At 40.5% G+C, this 22748-nt stretch overlaps 1 protein-coding gene across 1 annotated transcript in view; it reads left to right on the top strand.

Annotated features, from left to right (window-relative positions):
• Positions 1-22748, top strand: part of gria4a (glutamate receptor, ionotropic, AMPA 4a) — a 126998-nt gene that overhangs the window by 86993 nt on the left and 17257 nt on the right. Inside the window, 5 exon segments of the mRNA XM_061680801.1 lie at positions 6928-7134; positions 8494-8709; positions 9521-9681; positions 21724-21835; positions 21837-21923. Of these exon segments, the coding sequence (XP_061536785.1) occupies positions 6928-7134; positions 8494-8709; positions 9521-9681; positions 21724-21835; positions 21837-21923 (783 nt within the window).

The raw sequence follows: 22748 nt of genomic DNA, 5'->3' as shown, positions 1-22748 counted from the left end.
ATGGGCTCGATGTGGCCCATGGGCCGTACTTTGCCGAGTGAGCCATTAAGTGGCTAAGTAGCTAGCGAGTGGCATTTGGAGTCTCTTCTGCTTTTCGGTATTCACTTATCACTTCTTCTTCCACTTGGCTAACAGCAGTCAACTCCTGGCTCAACATTGCAACATGTCCAGGTGGCATGGCACCAAAATACTAAACACTCAACACTCCACTCGGCCTGACTGCCAGTTAGCTTACTTTACATAACTACTACTGTAATTAGTTCTTTTATTAACAACCCTTTTCTTGCGTGACACAACTCGTGATGACTGTTCAACCCAAGAAGTATACAACTTTTAAGGCATTTCCCCAAAAATTTGGTCCAAATTCTTAATTGCACAGCCTTGAAGGTTCAACAAATTTGGAGGTTCCACTGTATAATGTCAAGCTAAACTTTTACACAACAATATAATGAATGAGTCAGCATGAGTCCCGCAGCAACATAGTCATTTTCCTGCTAAAAATCTTTTTGACATTTTTTATGAGAACCGGCTGCTTTCTCAGTGAAAAAGATCATGTTAACCTGGCCCTTTGGTCGAGAGAAGCAGTTGACTTGACCAAGCAACACAATGACTGAGGAGCTAAATGTTTTGCTCTTTTTATGTCTAAATAGCTCAGAGACAATCATGCTGACTCACTTGGCCAATACATCAGTGAGTGCATGATTATGAGCTATAATTTGACTAATTGAGGAATGAATGGACTGATTATCCATCTGACAGACTGAAATAGGCTGTGACCGCTTGGCTCGGCCCTCTGGCTGTCGCAATGGATGGCTCAGTCTAGCGTTTTGTAATGCTGAACTGATTGTTGACTGAATGACTGGTCACTTCAATGCCCCCGATGAGCTAACTGTCTCAAACAGCAGTCTTAAGTGTCTCTTTGGCACTGCTCGGGAACCTTTTATGCCATATCAGCCCCAAACCATTTGGTACTACAAAACTCTTCTTCAACCCACCAACCTTTTTGTACTTAATAGCCATTTAGATGATTTGCTGTCACTCGTTTTGTTGTTCTCCCTTCTCCTTTTGTATTTTTTTCTCACTCTCGCTTTCACACATTCCTGTTTAATTAAATTCTCCATGTGCCACTCACTGTTTGAACTCCTATCTGGGCCTTCAAATTTCCATCTCTGGATTTCCAGGCTGGATTTACACTACCAGGGTTAAGTGAGGTTATTCAAGTAAGGGTTTTTTTTTTCATTTTTTTTTTCCCCCTTTTTGGGCATTTCGGGGTAAAGACAAAAAAAAATTGAATTATGTATCCTCAGATTTGAGTCCAGCCTCTCTTAAATGTAGTTGCAGATAGATCACAATGCAATTGATCAGATGCAGTGTATTCCTGTCCGTGTTAGCCTGACACCATTTAATATACACATTGAGTACAGATAAATGTCTACCTAAACTACACACACATGTTGACTAAAGTGCACACACACACACACACACACACACTTGGCAAATCAAGCATTAATTCAAGCACTATTAAATATATTCTTAATATGATACATTACAGCTGCATAGATCTATAAATGGGACATTTAAACATGCATTTAAGCCTGTGGGTACATAATATTTAAATAATATTATAATATTAAAACATTAAATATGTAATATTTAATGTTTGTCAACAAAAATGGGAATCAGAATTTGCCACTGTGTTAATCCAGACTTAAACTGCCAATACATCACTTTTTCTTGTTCAGATTCACATACTGGTTTTGGCACTAATTTTCTCTTCTTTCGCCCAGTCTTGACATCCATTCCTCACCCCGATACAACACAAAGAAGCATGATATTGTCCCTAAGTTGCAAAGAAACACACGCGCACACACACACATTACCTTCACACTGAGACAAAGGCATCTGGGGCTAACTGATTAAGGAGACTTTGAAGTGAAAATGTTCCCACCGTTCTGCGTGTATGAGAGCTATGTGTTGCTTCCATCATATTAGCTTCACAGAGTGGGCTGATCACATTTTAAGCACTCAACCTTCTAACACGATGAACTGGACGGTAATTTGAAAAGGAGACTTGGGGAGTGATTAATCATTCATTCATTCTTCTTCCAGTTCCGCTTATCCTCACTATGGTCGCAGGCGTGCTGGAGCCTATCCCAGCTATCTCCGGGTGAGAGACGGGGTACACCCTGAAATGGTTGCCACCCAATCGCAGGGCACATTTAAACAAACAACCATTCGCGCACTCATTCATACATACGGGAAATTCAGAGTCTTGAATTAACCTACACTGCATGTTTTTCGGATCTGGGAGGAAACCGGAGTACCCAAAGGAAACCCAGGCAGGCAGGGGGAGAACAAGCAAACTCCACACAGGCGGGGCTGGGATTCGAACCACAGTCCTCAGTTCTGTGAGGCAGATGTGCTAACCAGTCATGCCGCCAGAGAGTGGTTAATTTTTCTTTATTAGCACAAATAAAGTTATTCAATTGGAGGAGAGTAAATCATGGCAAGCTCATTGGATTGCATAGCATATTCATAGAAATATTGTTTTTTAATAGAAATTAAGTGGCATTTCATCTCATGCTAACTTCTATATACCTTATAGAATCTGAAACCAGTCTGTGTATTGCTGTGCTTTAATTACATCCTTGATATAATCACCCAATATGTTTAGGATACTCTTTTTTCCTTTATCATTGTTAAAATTTCAAATGGAAAAAAAATAAGAATTTATGTGATGGTGATGAATAATATTAATTTGAAGTAAACAGCAAATGAGATAAAACTGTGGATGACTACAATATGCTGTCAAGCTCTCATTTGGGTGATATTCCCAGTCAGTGAGCATCTTAAATTGCTGTGTTGATCTATTAGAGGATGCACGTCTCGTGTTCATTAATTTTATGATTCATGTTGGGTCGATGGAATGAGCGCCCAGGGACCTGGAAATGTTTCTGCTAATGTCACTAAAGGAAGAAGGTTTTTGTGTGCTCTGACACAATGGGGCAATATATTCATGTGATTGTTATATTAAAGCTTATTAAAGTGTACAATGAAATATCAAAACTAAACTAAGAACACATTGTAGTTACCTTTGGCGTAGACAACCTCCATAGGCACTATATGTGGACAAAATTCTCCACTATCTCTCTATGTAAAGATCTTGGGTAATGAAAAATGGAACACTGAAGATACAAAAAAAACAGTTCAGGTATGTGCATGCTACAAGTATTGGGACCAGGGCTGGACTGGCACAAAATAAAAATTGGCCCTGGCATTTTTTGCTTAGACGAGCCCCTCATAATTAGACAGACTAGTAATTTATGTAATGTATGTATTCCCCGAAGGAATGTATTTTACAATTTTTCCGGACCCAACTGTAGTTATTATGGCAAGGTGTACATGGTGTGGACTCGAGTCACATGACTTGGACTCAAGGCCGACTCGAGTCATGAATTTGGTGACTTTAGACTCGACAACATGTTAAAGGACTTGCAATTTGACTTGGAATTGAATAGCAATGACTCGTGACTTGACTTGGACTTGAACCCATTGGCTTGAAAAGACCAAAGCACTGAGAAACCATTGTAGCTTTCTCCTTCTATATAGCTCTGTGCGAAACTTACTATTTTACTACAGCAAAATATGATAACATAAGGCTGAATATCTTATTGATATTATTTATATCTCATTGACTCATTATTAGGAACAGTGGACGACTAGTTAGCACATCCGCCTCACAGTTCTGAGGACCGGGGTTCCCGCCTGTGTGGAGTTTGCATGTTCTCCCAGTGCCTGCATGGGTTTTCTCCGGGTACTCCAGTAACGTGTATGTGTTCACTGTGATGGGTTAAATGCAGAGAACAAATTCCGGGTGCATGCATGCATGTTCATGACAATAAAAGGTGATTCTTCTTCTTCTTTTTCTTCCTCCCACATCCCAAAAACATGCAGGGTAGGTTAATTGAAGACTCTGAATTGCCCTTAGGTGTGAATGTGTGTGCGAATGGTTGTTTGTTTATATGTGCCCTGCGATTGGCTGGCGACCAGTTCGGGGTGTACCCCGCCTCTCGCCCGAAGACTCAATTTAGGGCAAATACTTTAAACTTGGTCCCACCTCTGATATATGTTATGCAGTATGTATCTTCTATTGCAAGGGTGTCGAACTCATTTTTGTCAAACTCATTTTTTTATTTTCTGAACTTCCCTGACGTAGCAGCTCAGGATTCAGGTTAAATGGTTCTCCCTCCCTTAAAAAGTTACAACATGCATTTTTATCAGGCAAAAACAGGGCTGCTTTATGAACTCATGCAAAGTAACTACTGTATGGCTTAAAAGCATTTGACACAGTCTTATTCTTATTTAATGTGGGCATGTCTTTTGCTAAAATAGTTTTACATATGTTTTACACTTTTGTAATGTTTAAATTACAAACCTTTTACTTCTCATTTCACTTATTTGAGTGTTTTTTAAAACCTTTTTAATTGCAGCATAAAGAGTTGGGACGAATTAAAACCATTAGGCAGTCTTTCAAAACACCATTAACCTAAATATCTAAAATATTATGATGTAACCTAAACTGGACACTTGCTCCTCATCCAACACTTCTCAGCCTTGCCAATATGTGAAAAACGAGTAGACATGTAAGGTGAGTAAGTGACACCAACGTCAGCGCATGCACACAAAGCAGAACATTCCATTGAAAAACCTAATAAAGTACGGATAATGCTTCATGTTTTGAGCATGGATACCAACAAATCGATGATGCGTATTATACATAGGTAGAAGGAAATTCCTGATTTGGGGAGGGCGATTTCGGGGTTGAGTGTCATACTCGAGAGTGTATTACACATGAGAAATTACGGTAATAGTCAACTAAGGGATCTTATTCCATGCTTTTGTCCATGTAGTGTATAAATTCTTATTTTACCCTCCAATCATACTGTGATGAGTAAAATACTGTAATACATATTTTATATGTATGTATAAACTATTATTATGCTTTAGTAAACGCTTGCCTGTCTCTGACCTTACCAATTGTAATGCAATTTCAATAAATTAAGTTGTTTCTTACATATTTCATTGCACTGCTTGCTCATTAGAACATATCAAGGCTAAACTTCAATCAAATTGAAAAAGCCTACTTGATAAACTTAGGGGAGATTTGTGTTTGATTAAACGGGGCTCAATGGCATTTTAACAGGCCTGGTTCAGTTGGATTACAAGGCCAGTAGCCTTAGGCGTAATACAATAACTCACCACGGCTAATGGATATGCCGTCACTCCGCGTGTGTGTGCGTGATTTGTAATTCTTAAAAGGTACCCACCAAACCATTAAACTCACGCTTCGCTTTTATCTTGCAAACTGTACGCTCAAAAGTAATCTCGGCTCTAACAACGTGCCTTCAAAGCAGCAGTGTTCTTTCCTTGCATGTATTTCGCTTCTGTTGAAAATCTCTCCGAGCAACAGTGCAGCAGTGAGACAGGTTCATGCCCCAGTGGAGGCACGTCAAGGCAAATAAAGATGAAACATAAGGCACAACATAGTTTTCCCATACAAAGCGTTCAGATACTGTATATGTGGAAATAACTGATGTAATTGTTTATCCTCCGTTTCATCATATGACTTACTCTTAAGAGGTGTTTCCTTGAAAGAAACAAAATGTTTTCATCTCATCGGTTTGCCTCTTGTACAACCCCAATACCAGTGAAGTTGGGATGTTGTGTTAAACATAAATAAAAACAGAATACAATGATTTGCAAATAATTTCAACCTATATTTAATTGAATACGCTACAAAGACAAGATAAATAAAATGGACTCACGCAAAGCGGAAAAGTGTTCTGTGGTCCGACGAGTCCACATTTCAAATTGTTTTTGGAAATTGTGGACGTCGTGTCCTCCGGGCCAACGACGAAAAGAACCATCCGGACTGTTATGGACACAAAGTTCAAAAGCCAGCATCTGTGATGGTATGGGGCTGTGTTAGTGCCAATGGCATGGGTGACTTACACATCTGTGAAGGCACCATTAATGCTGAAAGGTACATACAGGTTTGGGAGAAACGTATGCTGCCATCCAAGCAACATCTTTTTCATGGACACCCCTGCTTATTTCAGCAAGACAATGCCAAACCACATTCTGCACGTGTTACAACAGTTTGGCTTCGTGGTAAAAGAGTGTGGGTACGAGACTGGCCAGCCTGCAGTCCAGGCCTGTCTCCCATTGAAAATGTGTGGCGCATTATGAAGCGTAAAATACGACAATGGAGATCCTGGACTGTTGAACAGCTACATCGAGCAAGAATGGGAAAGAATTCCAGTGGTAACACAGTGGTAAACATGACCCTGTCCCAGCTTTCTTGGAACGTGTTGCAGCCGTAAAATTCTAAGTTAAGGATTATTTGCTAAAAAGAATAAAGTTTATCTGTTTGAAGATTAAATATCTTGTCTTTGTAGTGTATTCAATTAAATATAGGTTGAACATGATTTGCAAATCATTTTATTCTGTTTTTATTTATGTTTAACAAAAAGTCCCAACTTCGTTGGAATTGGGATTGTACTACCTGTACTCTTGACTCGATTAATTTTTTATATATGTTACAGCTACAAACTTTTAGATGCCCTGTATTAAATGTTATCTTGTGAAGATTGTCAATTTCTAAAAAGTATATAAATAAATATAAATATTAGGGTCTGTATGTAGCACACACAGTCAATCAAATGTGATTTATCCTTTAACAGTTGTCGATGTCATTATGTTGAAATAAATATCCACGATACTATTACTATCTGTTTTCCCACTTGAACATATTTTTCTCATTTGTTTTCCTGCCCACCCCCACCCCCACCTACCCTCTTTTGGGCATTATAAGTGCAATTACCAACCTCCAAACAGTGTATTTCTCACCTTATACTGCTTTTATAGGAGGGCCCCTATGTGATGCTGAAGAAGAACTGGGAGCTATATGAAGGCAATGACCAGTATGAGGGTTACTGTGTGGATCTAGCCTCAGAGATCGCCAAACACATTGGAATCAAATACAAGATCTCCATTGTGCCTGATGGGAAATACGGAGCCAGAGATCCAGAGACAAAGATATGGAATGGGATGGTGGGAGAGCTAGTTTATGGGGTAAGGCTGGATGGATGTTATTTATATTAGTACAGTAATGTGTAAAAGTCTTAGCATTTTTAAACCTACAAATCAATTGCCTATCATGACCAAATATAATTCTATTTTTCATTGTCATATAATAAAAAAAACATGATACCTTGGATAGGATTTAGGGTGACCCCGATTTTTTTTTTTTTTCACGAATAGTGCAACCATGTTTTCACAGTACTTTATTTGTACAATGTCACGCTATTCTCAAGAATGCTTGAAATTTTAACAGCTGGGACAGAAGGTCAGATCAGTTAAACATTGACTCTCAATCATGTTAAAACATGCGTTATGTCTATATGACTTTAAATGACACCTGAACAAACCCAATATGTGCAGTGTTTGTTTATCAGACACAATACGATTTGCAAATGTTTTCTATTATTTTGATACGTAACTACCTTGATACAATAATTTATGTATGCTGTGGTAATGATTCAGTTCGAAATTACATGCGAGTTTTCATGCAAATCTGTACACAAGTATTCAAAATGGTATTCAGTGTGCTACAACAACCACACACAGATGCTAAAAAAATAGATAAAACTTAATAATAATGTCTGCACAGTAGACACTGCAGTTACATTTGGACAGTAGCTTATCCTACCTACCCTTGTGACCCCACCTGGGGCTCTGACACGTATATAAGCTTATCCGAAGCTTTGCATACAGGTTTCCATCAGCCAAGTTTGGTCTGGAAGGTTCACTAATTCCTAAATAATTTGGCATCGTGAACAAGTATGCTGTTGACACCGTGCACATTCTGAGAGCTCAAATTGAGAAGACAATGTCAGTCATCACTTTGAGAAAGTGTGAAAGTAAACAGTGTTGCTAAGCGACAGCGGAAATAATTGGCCTGCAAAATTCCTGATGGAAGGTAACACAGAGGACACAAAACGTTGACTAATCAGGTTTGATTTGTTCTGAGTGCTCAGTGTACTCCCAGATGAGGCATCAAAGGGCACACACATTTAAGAACTTCATCTTCTCATCCACTTTTTTATCTGTGTGTCATAATGGTTTCGGCACACTTGTGCTCTTGCTCATACTTGCTCTGTACTGTTTACACATCACTACTACATTATTCTAATCGATCTTCAAACCACTGTAAACGCACTCCCTCTTTGCACATGTTGCTGGGTCAACATATGCACGGATTCAGCTGCTCATTTTCTCCTGCCTTGCCCATTCAATTGTCCTTGCTCTTTCCATGATCATCATCATTTTACTCTTCTTTCTGCATAAACGGAGACGACAGATAAAAGCACTTGTCTGGAAATCAACTGACTTAAAATACAAAAGAAAACCAGTCCCCTTTTTTCTTTGCAGAAAGCGGAAATTGCTGTGGCCCCACTTACCATCACTCTGGTTAGAGAAGAGGTGATCGACTTCTCAAAGCCTTTCATGTCTCTGGGAATCTCCATCATGATTAAGAAGCCTCAGAAGTCCAAACCAGGTGTTTTCTCTTTCCTGGACCCGTTGGCCTATGAAATTTGGATGTGCATCGTGTTTGCTTACATCGGAGTCAGCGTGGTGTTGTTTTTGGTGAGTTTTGGGCATGGGGAAGTTGTGTTGGATTGTATGGCTGCCACTGAGTGAGCGGATGTATAGTTAGATGTTTGTGTTTTTAGTTATGAAGACTATAAAAAAAACTGCTGAAATTCTGCGAAACGTTTCGGAAGGTTGGCACATATGCCAAGCACAATCTTATTTCCATTCTGGATAGATGAATTATTTGTTTACACTACTCACAAAAAGTGAGGGATATCCATCTTTCGGGTAAAATTTCAGGATAACCCTAAAATGCACTATAACCTTAGGTGAACCTCAGTTGACCTTCTCTAAACGTTTGAGTAAACACATACAACTGTTCAATATTTCACAATATTTTATAACAAGTAGCTGGCAAAATTCACAGCAGGTGATTGATCCATGAATCAGCAAATAAATCTCTTGGTTCAGTTATAATTATTGTTTAAACAGTCCTCTTCATCCTGCTGTTCACATTTTGACATTATGAGACCATGTAATTGTGGACGTCTGGTCGGGTAAAGGGTAAAATGCATTATCACAAGCTTAGCTGGAAATGGGTATATTATTACTGAAATGTTATAAATAATGCACAAGATTGAAGAAAAACACAATACTTTACTGTACTGACTGTGTCTACTGTGTGACTTTTGTAACATGTCAATCCCAGCACTGTTCACAATAAAGTCAATTTTAATGTCGACTGCCTTGTTCTCGTCGGACTGCATGCTGGTAATTGGAGAAACCGCCGCTCTACTGAATGTTATTGTGGATTCCCTATATTGTGCACTATTGATATTAAAGACGTTTTCCTGTGTGGTCTCAGGTGAGTCGCTTCAGTCCATACGAGTGGCATGCTGAGGAGCCAGAGGAGGGCACCACAGAGCAGGGCCCCAACGACCAACCTCCAAATGAGTTTGGCATCTTCAACTCCCTCTGGTTTTCACTGGGGGCCTTCATGCAACAAGGCTGTGACATCTCACCGCGGTGAGTGTAGAAGATGTGGTGCGTGGTGCTGAGTGTGTGTGCGTTTGCGCATGTGGGCGAATACCCCTCCTGGTACCGCCACAGCGTCCTCTGCTAAAAATACACGTTTAATTTAGAAAAAAGCTGCATCTAGCTCCACATCTAGCTCCACGTAATGTGTGTGTTAGACACACATTATGGAGCACTTGTGTGCGTTTCGGATGTAGTGATAGATCGGATGTAGTGTAGTGATAGACTGTTTACAATGCCGAGCACTTTTCTCACTTTAACACTGACCTGGGCTGTTGCTCCGTGACACTGTGTGAATATGTGTAAATAAACACACACCATAAAAGTGAAATATGGAAGTCTAAAAGTAAACATGGGCACACTGTCCCTCGTCCTTGTCTATATGGGTGAGCATTGGTGGGAGATTTCACAGTTTGCTCGGTGTCCATAAATGTTTAAAGAACGACTGAAGAGGCAGAGTCCAGCTGTATTTTTAGAATATTTATATGAATATAGCATTCTATTATTAATAACCTCAGAATGCAGTTTATTGAAATATTCATGGACGTCATCCTGGAGACCTTTGGAGAACAAATCTGAGGAAAGATGGCGCAGCGGGGAGCACTTGACGACAGATCAAATGATAGAAAAGAATAAGAGACAGTGACAGGTTAAATGTCTGCTAATCCTTCATTGGGATTCATTTTGGTGAGTTTATAAAACTTATTTTGCAACAAATAGCGGTAATTTTAGCTAACAGCTCCAAAATCATGTTTACGTAACTGCTGTTTAATGTCGCAGTGGGTTCACTGGCACGGTTTTTACGCCGGACCCCTTGCTGACATAACCCAACCCATGTTTTCATCCGGACATGGGACCAGCAGTGGTTGGGTATTTGGGCAGTGACCAGGAATAGAACATGCAAGCTGCACAAAATGCATCAGCATTTACCACTACACTACCACTGCAGAGAAAACCCATAAAGATGAACATAATTGTTTTTGGTTTTTTTTGCCTGAAGACAAAAAAAGCCCTTCTTCACTCAACACTTAGTGCCGCACTAAAACAAACCCTAAAAAACAAACTACTCTTGAAAGGCCTTCTGTCTTTGAAAATATTTTCACCTTAAGGACTTTTTCTTTCTTCTCTTCTGTGCTTTCACACCTGGTTTAACAGCCAGAGCAACTTTTCACATTTGGGGTATTGAACAAAAGTTGGCTGCGCTATGACCCTTCCAGCCTTCTCTTATGCTCTCATCCTCAATTTTGTTCATGGTCTCTCATCCCTCGCTCACCAACAGCTGTCTTCTCCCCTCCATCCCACTTTATGCAAATGACAGGCCAATTCTAACCACAATGCTAAAAAACACTCATGCCATCTGCATACATCTGCATTCACATACTCAAACGTGAAGTGCAACTGACAACACAGAGAACACTTCACACACCAGCTGCAAACACGCACACACACACAGAATTGCTTTTGTGCAATTGCACAACAATCCACACACACATACACAAAATACCTCTCCAGTCCCTTAGCCCGAGTGTGCGTGTCTGTGTGTGCAGCTGTCCTTGCGATAATGGGATACTTAACATGACGCTGGTGTTCATCATTGAAATCGTCTGGCCTTGTCACATCCAATACAGCACAACTGCAATAATGACCAGGATTACTGCGGTCATATATTTTATAATCTTTTTTTAATCTTACAAAGAGAAAAATGTTGCATATCTACTTTTTTTATTTTCTATACCTGAGATATATTGTTTTAAAGAATAAGAAAATACAACTGAAATTATCTTTGTGTGTAGACGCAGGACTAGAGCTGGGCAATTAATCGATTACATCGATTAGTTCGAGTTTATTTGGCAGGATGTTTTTTTATTTTTTTTTTGTGGCATCTGTAGTTCAAAGCGCTGCACTTGCACTGCGTGCACGGACAAGATGGCTGCAAACAGAGGGGAGCTAGTTTACAAAAGCACAGTCATTGTTGCCGAATTAGAGACTTTGACATCATAGTTAGCAACTTTTCTGAGCCCTATAGTGACAATTTATTAAAAAAAAAAATAATAAATAAAAAAAAAAAAGACTGGCCACTTTAATGCATGCTTAGAAGCGCAAACATTTTGCAAAACAGATAACATACAGAATTATTTTCACATAGTGTTCCATATGACAAGAAAGAATCCCCTTGTTGCAAAAGCAGCGATTTACTGTATAAACATGTTAGGAACATTTGACCTGAGATATGAATATGTGCTACGAAGCCGTAGCACATATTTTTCCAAGGTCACCTGTACAACTCCTCATAAGAAAATACCTTGAGGGAGCTGAAGGTTGTCTGGTGTTACTCTTCAGTCCATGCAGTTTGCAATTTTATTATTGTAACTTTATTAACAACAAGTTGGTGTTGTTGTTGCTGTTGTCGCTTTCGGTTTGTCCCATTAGGGGCGTCGCATGATTTTTTTGGGGGGCACAGTTTGTAGTGCCGCATGCCTCTCCTGACCCAACAAACTCATTTTTATCCAGGTTTGGGACTAGCAGTGACTCTGGATTGTGGCACTGGTCGGGAATCAAACCCACGCTGTCTGCATAAAAAGCATGAGCGTGTACCACTCCACAACCAGTGCAAAATGTTGAACATTTAAAATGTTAATTTGACAAGGTTTTGTGTGTTTACATGTTGTCATTTTCTCAAGAGGATAAACTTATCCGTACTGTTACATTATCTGGAAAGAAAAAATATTTATTTCTATTATTTCTTTGGGAGTGGATGCAAGTTAATGCTTGGGGGAGAAAATTGTGGTAAAAAAAAAAACAAGTTTCAAAGCTTGTTTGGTATCAGGAGAAATACAGCAAATCCCAGAAGGGGGGAACAACCAAAGAGCAAAACTTATTTTAAATATTGTAACGTCATTTGCTTTTCCTAGAAGCGAAGAGAGCAACAATCAAAATTAGTAATAGGATTCTTGTGAGGGAAAAAAAGGCTATAATGCCCAACCCTAAAAGCAATATTCAATTAAAAGTTAAAGAGGTTTAATTCGGGAAATTGTTTTAAGATGAGTTCTGGAACATCATGGTGTAAGAAGATGTATCAGCATCTATATGTCATCACCAATTACTACAAATACTTCTGTCGTATTCTATAGTTATAATTAGGATATCACAAATCTAAACTAATATTAAAGCTTTAAAAGTTTTCATCTGCTCTACAACTGTTAAAAAAAGGACTGTTTACCCTGAACTTTTTGCCTACTCTGTCTCCTCACCGCTTGCCTGCCTCACACACACCCACTCTCTCCACTTGCAAAGCTGCTTTGAGTAATAATTGACTGGCTAGGTTTTGTCATGTGGGTGGTGTTACAATCCATGTAATTAGTCTGTGTGTACTCTAATGATTCAAACTTCTGCCAGAAAGCTGTGCAGGTGAACTGTAAATCCCCAAAAGTTCCACTCGTTAATTTTAAGACTTCATCAAAATAATCTAATGGGCCTGGATCTGGGTTCAGGTCATTGTATGCCTATTGAGATTAGAACAACTTGATTCAGTCAGGTCTGGTTTTTTTTTTTTTTTTTTTTTTTTTATGAAATCCAAAGGTAAGTTTAATAAACATCTGACCTTGGAAAACATTACTTGCAACGTTTCAAACAACATAACTCACAACTGCCCACTTAGCTTCCATCGTTGCTAAGCGACAGGAGCAGTGCAAAAACTAAAGGGTGCTGGACTGTTTGTCATGAACTTCCTGACAGAATGTCTAATGTTAACAATTTGCTGACTTCACCTTGAGTAACTTTACTGTTTTGTTCTGCCTCAACTGCGAGACTATATACACGATTGTCACGCCCTTATGTCTCTAAGTGCAGGCATATGCATGTACGGTACACTAAGATTTACGAGGCCTGACTTACTGCTTGGCGGCACGGTGACCTACTGGTTAGCACATCTGCCTCACAGTTCTGAGGACTGGGGTTCAAATCCTGGCCCCGCCTGTGTGGAGTTTGTATGTTCTCCCCGTGTCTGCGTGGGTTTTCTCCGGGCACTCCGGTTTCCTCCCACGTCCCAAAAACATGCATGGTAGGTTGATTGAAGACTCTAAATTGCCCGTAAGTGTGAATGTGTGCGCGAATGGTTGTTTGTTTATATGTGCCCTGCGATTGGCTGGCGACCAGTGCAGGGTGTACCCCGCCTCTCACAGGAATAGGCGGGGATAGACTCCAGCACGACCGCAACCCTTGTGAGGATAAAGCAATACAGAAAATGGATGGGTGGATGGATGGACTTACTGCAAGGTGCTAAGGTATTTGTAAAATGACATTTTGTTTGTTTGATTTTGGGAAAATACACCACCACAATCATTTTGAAATCCAGCCAATTATTTAGTGTCCCTTTATTTTCAGTTGCGCAAAAGTGTATGCACAATTCACCTAAAAGTATAAATAGTCATCATGTTTAATAATTGGATAAAACGTCTGGAGTCCACAGGACATCACCAAATTTATTACCCGGAGATGGATGCCAATTGTATGCCATAGAATTTGGTGAAAACCTAATTAATTTTCTGAGATCATGAAGGCTCATTAAAATGAAAATGAGAATACTTGTAAATTAAAAAGTCAAAAGTAGCCCAGTCATAAATTCAATACAAATTTGAACAGATACATGTGATACTGTCCAAACCTATGTCTTGACCCCTGCATAAAATATTGAAACCTGTTGAACAGTATTTGTATTTGCTGTGAATATACACACAAAGAAAAACAAAACATGACCTAGCACATGACATCTTTGCTGTATAGGGCAGGTGCATCCATTGCATGATAGCAACCTAGAGTATATCCCCACCAACACACTGGATCCACTGTCAAGCTGATGTACACAAGGGTCAGAGGGAGCGCATGAGACCTTTTTCCAAGTTTGGAACCTCTGCCATAAATGTTTGCCGCTCATATTTTCCTAGGTTTTTTCCTCTCCATCCCCATGCAACACTAATTTGGCATGTCATTGGAGATCAGCATATTGAGGTTGACGCTTATGGTGGAGCTAGAAATAAAGGTAAAAGAACTCCCAAGGAAGACGTTTTCATTGCTTGAATGCAAACATTTTAGCATTAATTCTTATTTAATAAAATGCCTTGTGACCTATTTGCTCACCTTTTGTTGTGTATTCTCAAATGCAGCACTTTTTCTTTCTTGTAACCTTCATGAGCATCTTTCGGGAAACATCATATGACACTTACTGTTTGAATGTGTGTGTGTGTGCGCAGGTGTGTGCGTGCATTAGTGTGAGCGAGAGTCAGTGTGTGTTGTGTATTGAGTTGCCATGATTGGTATGCGGCGTGTGTCCCTCGCTCCCTGCTACTGCAGTCATCTCTGCAGTCTGAGTGTTACACTCACTTCTATTCAGGTCTTTTACTCTCACTCTATAGCCTCCACTGTATATACTTATCTATCTTCAGGAAAGATCTCTCCTTTCCAATTTTACATTCCATCCCATCCAATCTCTCCATAGGATTTCCTTATCGTCCTTCTTCGGATCTTTTCAAGGCCGCTCATGCTGATCCTCACTGTCTGATCCACGATTTAATTAATAAACTTTCCATGACAGGGACCGTCTGTGTGGTGGCATGTCTGCATGCCCCTGCACCCTTGTGTTTACATACACAGTGGTGAGTGGCAGGACACTTGAAAGCATTAACACACAATAACCCACATTGTCAGAGTGACCTTTACACCACGCACCTGTCATCTTTAGGTCCAGACTTTAGGGTTTAATGTCACTGATTGGGAAGGTCACTACAGAAAAGGTGCAGAGTAAGGGAAAACGATGATGGACAGTTGGGTGATGGGACTGAAATTCGTAGCATAAATGGCAGGAAAGGGATGCTGATGAGGAGGAGGGTTGAGAAAGAGTGCAGCAGAGTGAAGTAAACTGATCAGCAGAAAACATCTCAGAGGAATTGGATGCCTTTGTCAATAAACATCTGAAATTATAGCTCTTGTCTGTGCTCGCTGCCGGCTGTGGGTACATCCACAGTTCAGTGTGTGTGTATGTGTGTGTGTGTGTGTGTGTGTGTGTGTGCGCGTGTGTGTGTGTGTGTGTGTGTGTGTGTGCATGTGCGTGTGTGTAACGTATTGAGTAAATGGCCCCGGGTGGCCTGAATACTTAATGATTGTAACAGATCCATCTAATGGAATAATGAACCAACTACAGTGGTGCACTGAAGCTTACCAACTCGCAAGGTCACAAATTAAAATCCACTTGTACAGACGCTATGTCACTGCAATTCACTATTAATAGTTTTTGGGAGGTCCTCTAAATAGCCATCACACAGTTAACTGCAACCCATTTCTAACTGTATCCATCTGTCTTAACTTCACCATCTTGTTGGTAAGAGAGCTATCATTTGTGAGATGGTCTGAAGCTTTAGTTTGTATTGTGAAGGATTTAGTGACCATAACACACCAGAAGGTTTGTTTCATAAATAAATTTGGTAATTTGATGAATGTCCTTTCTGTCATGTTGATAAGGGTGCAAGAAGTAGACCAGTAGACCACATTGTGAAAGCTTGGCAAGGAGCTAGCATAACCTGTTGTTGAGGAAAATGATACAAATATGTTCATTTAAAAAAGAAAAAAACATTTTGTGGTGTTCTTTGCGCTATTAATGGAGAAATATTGTTCCATTCTTATAAAAAATGCTACTAAGGCAAGATCCACCTTAAGGTCCACGACACACTGAGTGACAGGAACAAATGGGACTAAGCTGATGCACGGTGTGCGGGTTCTTCAAGTAATTTTCATGAATGGCTGCTTTACTACGATTCAAAATTTGAATAGCATTGTGTTGCAAGGTCGCACAAGAATGCCATGTTGTATCACATGATCTTTCACAACAAAAATGTTTTCAGTTAACAAGCTAGATTCAGCAGGGATTCACGAAAACATACAATACGTACGTGTGGCTAAAAAGTAGGGATGTCCTGATCACATTTTTTTGCACTCGAGTCAGTCACTTGATTTTGAGTGTCTGCCAATACAGAGTCCTGATCCGATATCTCCGCAATGCATTTAGAAGAAAAAACCTAAACCTAAACCTTGAGTTGAAGCTGTTATAGCTGCAAAGTGTAGACCGACACCAGTTTGCAATCTGTGCATGCTGTAGAAATTATTTAGCTTTTTATTTCTACCATTGTCTAAGAAACCCCTTTCTATTGGGTGAGTTTGGAGGCCATGCTGATCCAATAGGTCATTTTTGAATGTGTTTGGGTGGTTGAATGTGTCTTTATGTCTTATCTCCATTTATCTTTTTTCACTTATTGCTTCTGTGCAGTCGGCGGCACGGTGGCCGACTGGTTAGAGCAGTCAGCCTCACAGTTCTGAGGACCCGGGTTCTATCCCCGGCCCCGCCTGTGTGGAGTTTGCATGTTCTCCCCGTGCCTGCGTGGGTTTTCTCCGGGCACTCCGGTTTCCTCCCACATCCCAAAAACATGCATTAATTGGAGACTCTAAATTGCCCGTAGGTGTGACTGTGCGTGCAAATGGTTGTTTGTTTCTATGTGCCCTGCGATTCGCTGGCAACCAGTTCAGGGTGTCATATCGGTGGAGCTAAAGAGCACAATCTTGAAAAATACTGTACATTACATACAGAAAGTAATACATCTCTGTTGGCTGTTGGAAAACAATATGGAAAAAGACAAAATGGAAGACATGGCCATGCATCCAATCCATACATTTAAATTGTTTAGTTCCGCACAGTGAGTAAAAATACTGTTGCGTTTCATCCAAAGAAACAATGTTCCCTTGAAAAGGGTCATACAGGAAAATACAGTATGTGTGTCAGACTGAAAAAAAGAAACAGTGTGCCATTAATCTTTTACACACACGATTTGGAAAAGCCATCTGTTGGCTATCATGGATGATACATGACGCGCCATAGAATGACTTGCCTGTTGCATACCAACACGCACATTCATGCCGTCAGATAAATGTGTTCAAACTCGTGTCACATGAGGAATCAAGGACATCACTTACACATACACACACACTTCGTCACATGCATGCACGTGTATACTTCGTCACAGCTGTATCTGAATGAAGCACAGTCCATCGACCTCCAGGAGGTAAACATCATCTCTGGTGCAAGGCCAAATGCTGTTTAATAACCACCTCTTTTTTCCATGTTCTCCTCCTCTGTGCCAACACACACAAAGAAGCCAAAAGCAACACATATGTTGCTAGACAAGTCATTCATACATTTTCCTAAAGAACTTTTTTCTTCTTTTTTAACACCTCCCAAGATAGAAAAAGCATTTGAAAAATTCAGATTGTAAATTCTAATTATCCATTTGAGATTGAAGTGGTGACCCATTGAGATGGATTTTTGGAGTCAAACGTTTTCTGGTCTTTAGAGGACTTGGCAAGTAAAGATATTTCTGCAGGTCTGTGGTGGCTGAGTCATCTTCAGAAGCTGTCAGGCCTTTTACATAACTCTGACAAAATCACAGATTCATTCATGAAGCTTCATTCGCATGTTGACCGTGACAGTATGGCTCTTTCATTTAAGGATTCTTTTGCTTTTCACAATTGCAGTCAGTCTTGCCAATTTAGTCATTTGGTTGACCTTAGCAACTTTTCCAACTGCACTAGCGACTATTTGTGTTACAAAAGGAAGTTTCATCTTTTTTTTTTTTGTCCTGTTCTGCTGTTAGCTCAAGCAGAATGGAGGATCTGTATCCCTTTTATGCAGGAACAGTTTTACTGTGTTACAGTGGAGTTTTTAAGCTTCCGCTGTGGTTTCTTAGTGTTATAATTGATGTTTATTGAGAATCAGAGTCGATCAGTCGAACAGAACAAAGTTTCTAGAGGGGAGAGAGAAACGAAGACAAAAGACAAAGCACTCATTCTAAACAGGATGAGGAAAGTAAATCATTACATATCTACAATAATGAAACATTAGATATGAGTTTTGTATGCGGCTGTAGTGCTACACGCTGTGTGGGAAGGACAGGACAAGATAGAACAGGACAAGGACAAGAGAAGAAGCATGTAGGACAAGGGTCGTGAACCCGGCTGTACAACTGAAGTGTGGTGGGATTGACGATGTCAATTATAAAAGTCTATAGGACAAGAGTCTGAGTGAGGGGATACCCAAGCAATTCGCATATTCGTGAGTTATTTGTCGCAATTAGGGAGTGGCCCACACCCAGAGAAAGAGTCCCAGGGGTGTGTGCCTGCAGACACATGCAAGTGAATTGACACCGTTTTGCATGCAGAACTGACAGAAGTGTCCTGTAATTGCTGTGGCTACACCGCGGAGGCTGAGGACCCCACCCAATCAATCGAGGGGTGGGATCGTGCATCCAAGTCGCAAAATATGTTGCTGCGGTCGCCTTGCCTCACCTGTGCAACTCTACATGAGAAAAGACTGTGAGAGAGCTGGAGGATGTGTGGTGGTATTCTTAGACAAAAATATATGGACCAACCTGGCCATGCAGTTTGCAGATTCAGTTTTTTTTATTTTTTATTTTTGTTTTAGAGATATATTTTTTAAATGTCAATGATGTTTTTGACAATATATATAAAATAAAATGTCTTCATTTTATACAAGGAAGCACTTATTTCACATTTTCTGTAAAGAAAAAAAAAAGGATTTATGTGGAAATGCAAGTTAAGCTAAATTTGCTCTGATTGTCATTTTTTATTAAGTGAAGGGGGAAAATTATTAAAATCAGAAATCCTTTTTTTTTTGTGAGCAAAATTTTAGATTTAATTTCAAGTCCATACCAACCCGCCATATGTGAAAGCCATCCATATAAAGTTTTTATACATATCGCACAGCACTACTTGGGCCATTGTCAAAATTGTGTTCGAATTTAGGTCATCATACATATATAATTTAAAGTTCATTTAATTCTTCATATTGAAAATATTACCGTATTTTCACGACCATAGGGCGCCTTATTATGCGTTCCAAAATCTGTAAATGTTGTTTGACTTTATTGAGCGCTCCGCTTGACTGAATGGTAGCATTTCCTGCACGCTGCTTATAAGGCGGACGTGACTGAGGACAGCATGCGGACGTAAAGGGGGATGGCTGCGCGTGACAGAGGAGGCTAAAGACACGCCCCCAGTAGGTATATAGTAATGGTATGTGCATCGGTTTGGCTAAGGACCCCCGAAAATGGCACCTACGAAGAGACACGCTTACGAAGCACAGTTTAAACTGCAAGCTAGTTGTTACGCGGAGGAACATGGGAATTGAGCAACCGCAGCTGCGAGAGGATTCAAGATCCACGAATCCATGGTTCGCAAGTGGAGGAAGCAGGAAAACGAGCTTCGCCAAGTCAAGAAGACGAAGCTGAGTTTCCGCGGATAAAAAAGAAAAACAAAACACGGAAACAAGGCAAGGTGGATTAATGAGCAAAGAACAGCCGGGAGAAGCGTCTCTACAGTCACCATTCGACTGAGTGCAATAACTCGGATCTTGCCATCATTTCGGGAGGCTTGAAGAACTGCTGGACATCCGTGTAAACAGGGTGTTGCGAGCGCCGTGGGAACCATGGATGACAGATGGCGAAAACAGCTTTACTAAGACTAGGATGCAGCGCCGGGCGAGTTATGCCACAATTTGTGAATGGATTGTGGATGCTTGGGCTAACGTGTCTGCTTGCACTGTTGTTCGAGCCCGCATCATTTCTGAGGAGCCGCACGGCAACGAGACTGACTCCGGACAAGTACGAGAGGGAACCTGGCGTGTTTGATGGAGAACTTGCCTAGCTGTTCATTTCGGATACAGAACATGAGGACTTTGATGGATTTGTGGATGAGGATTGATAAAAAAAAATAACGAGTACATTGTTAAATACTTCAATAAAGTACAACCGAACTCAGTTTTGCTCCCGCTGCATTTTTAAAAACATTGTTTTAGCGTGCATGCATGCTACCATATGTTTCAAGATAGCATATGTTTTACCATGCCTGCACCCAATAATACGGTGCGCCTTATGTGTGTGTTAAATACAGAAATAGATCCCGTAACTGAGACTGCGCTTTTTAATACGGTGCGCCTTATGGTCGTGAAAATACGGTGGGTTTGTTTGGAGAAAGCGTTCCTGAGTTAATCAAAATGTTCCTGACAAAATATTAAGAATGTTCTGAGCGGTGATGATAGGGGTTGGAAACTCTGCTATTTATATACCTATATTTCTCCCACCATTAAAAAATTTTTTTTTTTTTTCAAACAGATATTACCATACTTACTAAATAAGTGGGTGAAATAGAAACAACAAATTTACCCAACGGATTCAATTTGAACTTGACCCTCTCAAAGTTTTTGGGTGGAAACTTTAAAAGAGGCTAAACTTTCAAATAAATGACATTAATTGAATCATTTTGGTGCCTGTTTCCTTGTTTTGTCCTTCCATGGAGACAAATGCACAGAGAAAAGACAGCTTGTAAAGGGTGCATGTTTTACAGAGAGTTTTTATGCGCACAATTCCAAGGCCTTTAAATTAAAAGAACTTTTGTTTGTTCAGTTTTCACGTCTCCTTCTCTCCACTTACGCCGTAAAAACAATTTCATGCAAACAGAGAATTGCCACTTACGTTGATGTGCTTGCTCTCAGTTGCGAGATAGAGAGTAAACAGAGGAAGAGAAAAGAGAGGGTGTGTGGGTTAGAAGGGAGCTGAGATTACAGTCTTTGTTATTGTGCATACGGAACTGGTTCTGGAGGTTTACTTGGTAATATTGGTGTGCCATCAGTCATGCATGCAATATTGGTGAAAATAAAAAAAATAATAATAAGTAATCCTGTCTGCTTTTTTCCTCTGCTTATCCCCATCACTCTTGTTTTCATGTATTTTTTTTTATCCCCTTAACCTATACACTTCTGTGGTCCATCTCCCTGCAAACATCCATCTCAAATCCCGTTCTTGATCTCTTCCTTCTCTTGCGCCCGTCCTCTTCTTCCTCACCCTTCCCACTCATTTCCTTTGCGCCACGCTCCTTTTCTCTCTCTCCCTCCTCCGCCTCCATCTGTCTTCTCTCCAGGTCTCTGTCTGGACGTATTGTGGGAGGTGTGTGGTGGTTCTTTACCCTGATCATCATCTCATCTTACACAGCCAACCTCGCTGCCTTCCTGACTGTGGAGAGGATGGTTTCCCCCTATTGAGAGTGCAGAAGACTTGGCCAAACAGACAGAGATAGCCTATGGGACACTGGATTCAGGTTCTACCAAGGAGTTCTTCAGGGTACGGCCTTAATGCCCTTGATCATTTGCATTACAACACCCAATTTGATATGATATTTTAGAGACGTAAAATGTGTTATCTTGTGTCCAACGTATTCATCAACAAATAAGCAACACTGTGGCATCAATTCTTCTCTCTGCCATAATCTATCAAATTGAGTCTTTGTTTTCTTACCATGATATTTAGACCAGTCCACAAATGGCAGCCTGGCTAACTACATACTACAGTACTCCAAACAAAAGTATAAAGGCTCCTTTATACTCGCGCGGGCAGCGACCGCGCTGACGTACGTCACTGCAGCTATCCCGTGCGCTCTTTGCCTTTATAATCTAGCGCAATCCACGCGCGCTGTTTTGAGAATGTGCTGCAGTTCTCCTCCAAGTCGGGGGTGTTGCCACGGCTGGTATTGGCAAGGACACCACAGGGTGGAGTTTTCTCTGCATTCTATGGCCAATTCTGTTTTTACAACGAACAAAGCAACAATGGCGACCGTGGAACAGTGGTTGCTTGAACAAATGGACCAAAATGACCAGATGATGCGTTTAACTATATTGCAAAATCGATCAAGAAGGCGGCGGCTTAGGTTGATGCAACCAAGGGGAACGCTGAGCACGTCATCACAGCCAGTGTCCCTAAAACAGACCAATCACGGGAGATAACCTCCACGCCATTCTGCGCGCGGCAGCAATTTGTGCCGTGTGCGCCTCAAGTACCGCGGCCCTAAGCGTCGGTCACGTGATGCAATGCGGGCAAAGAGGCCTTAAGAAATGAAAACTCGGCTACGTGATGACGTGAAGCAAGACTTGATTGAAAACACACTATTCA

The sequence above is a fragment of the Phycodurus eques genome, chromosome 7 (assembly GCF_024500275.1).
Source record: "Phycodurus eques isolate BA_2022a chromosome 7, UOR_Pequ_1.1, whole genome shotgun sequence".
NCBI lineage: Eukaryota > Metazoa > Chordata > Actinopteri > Syngnathiformes > Syngnathidae > Phycodurus > Phycodurus eques.
This window is presented reverse-complemented; position numbering and strand designations above follow the sequence as displayed.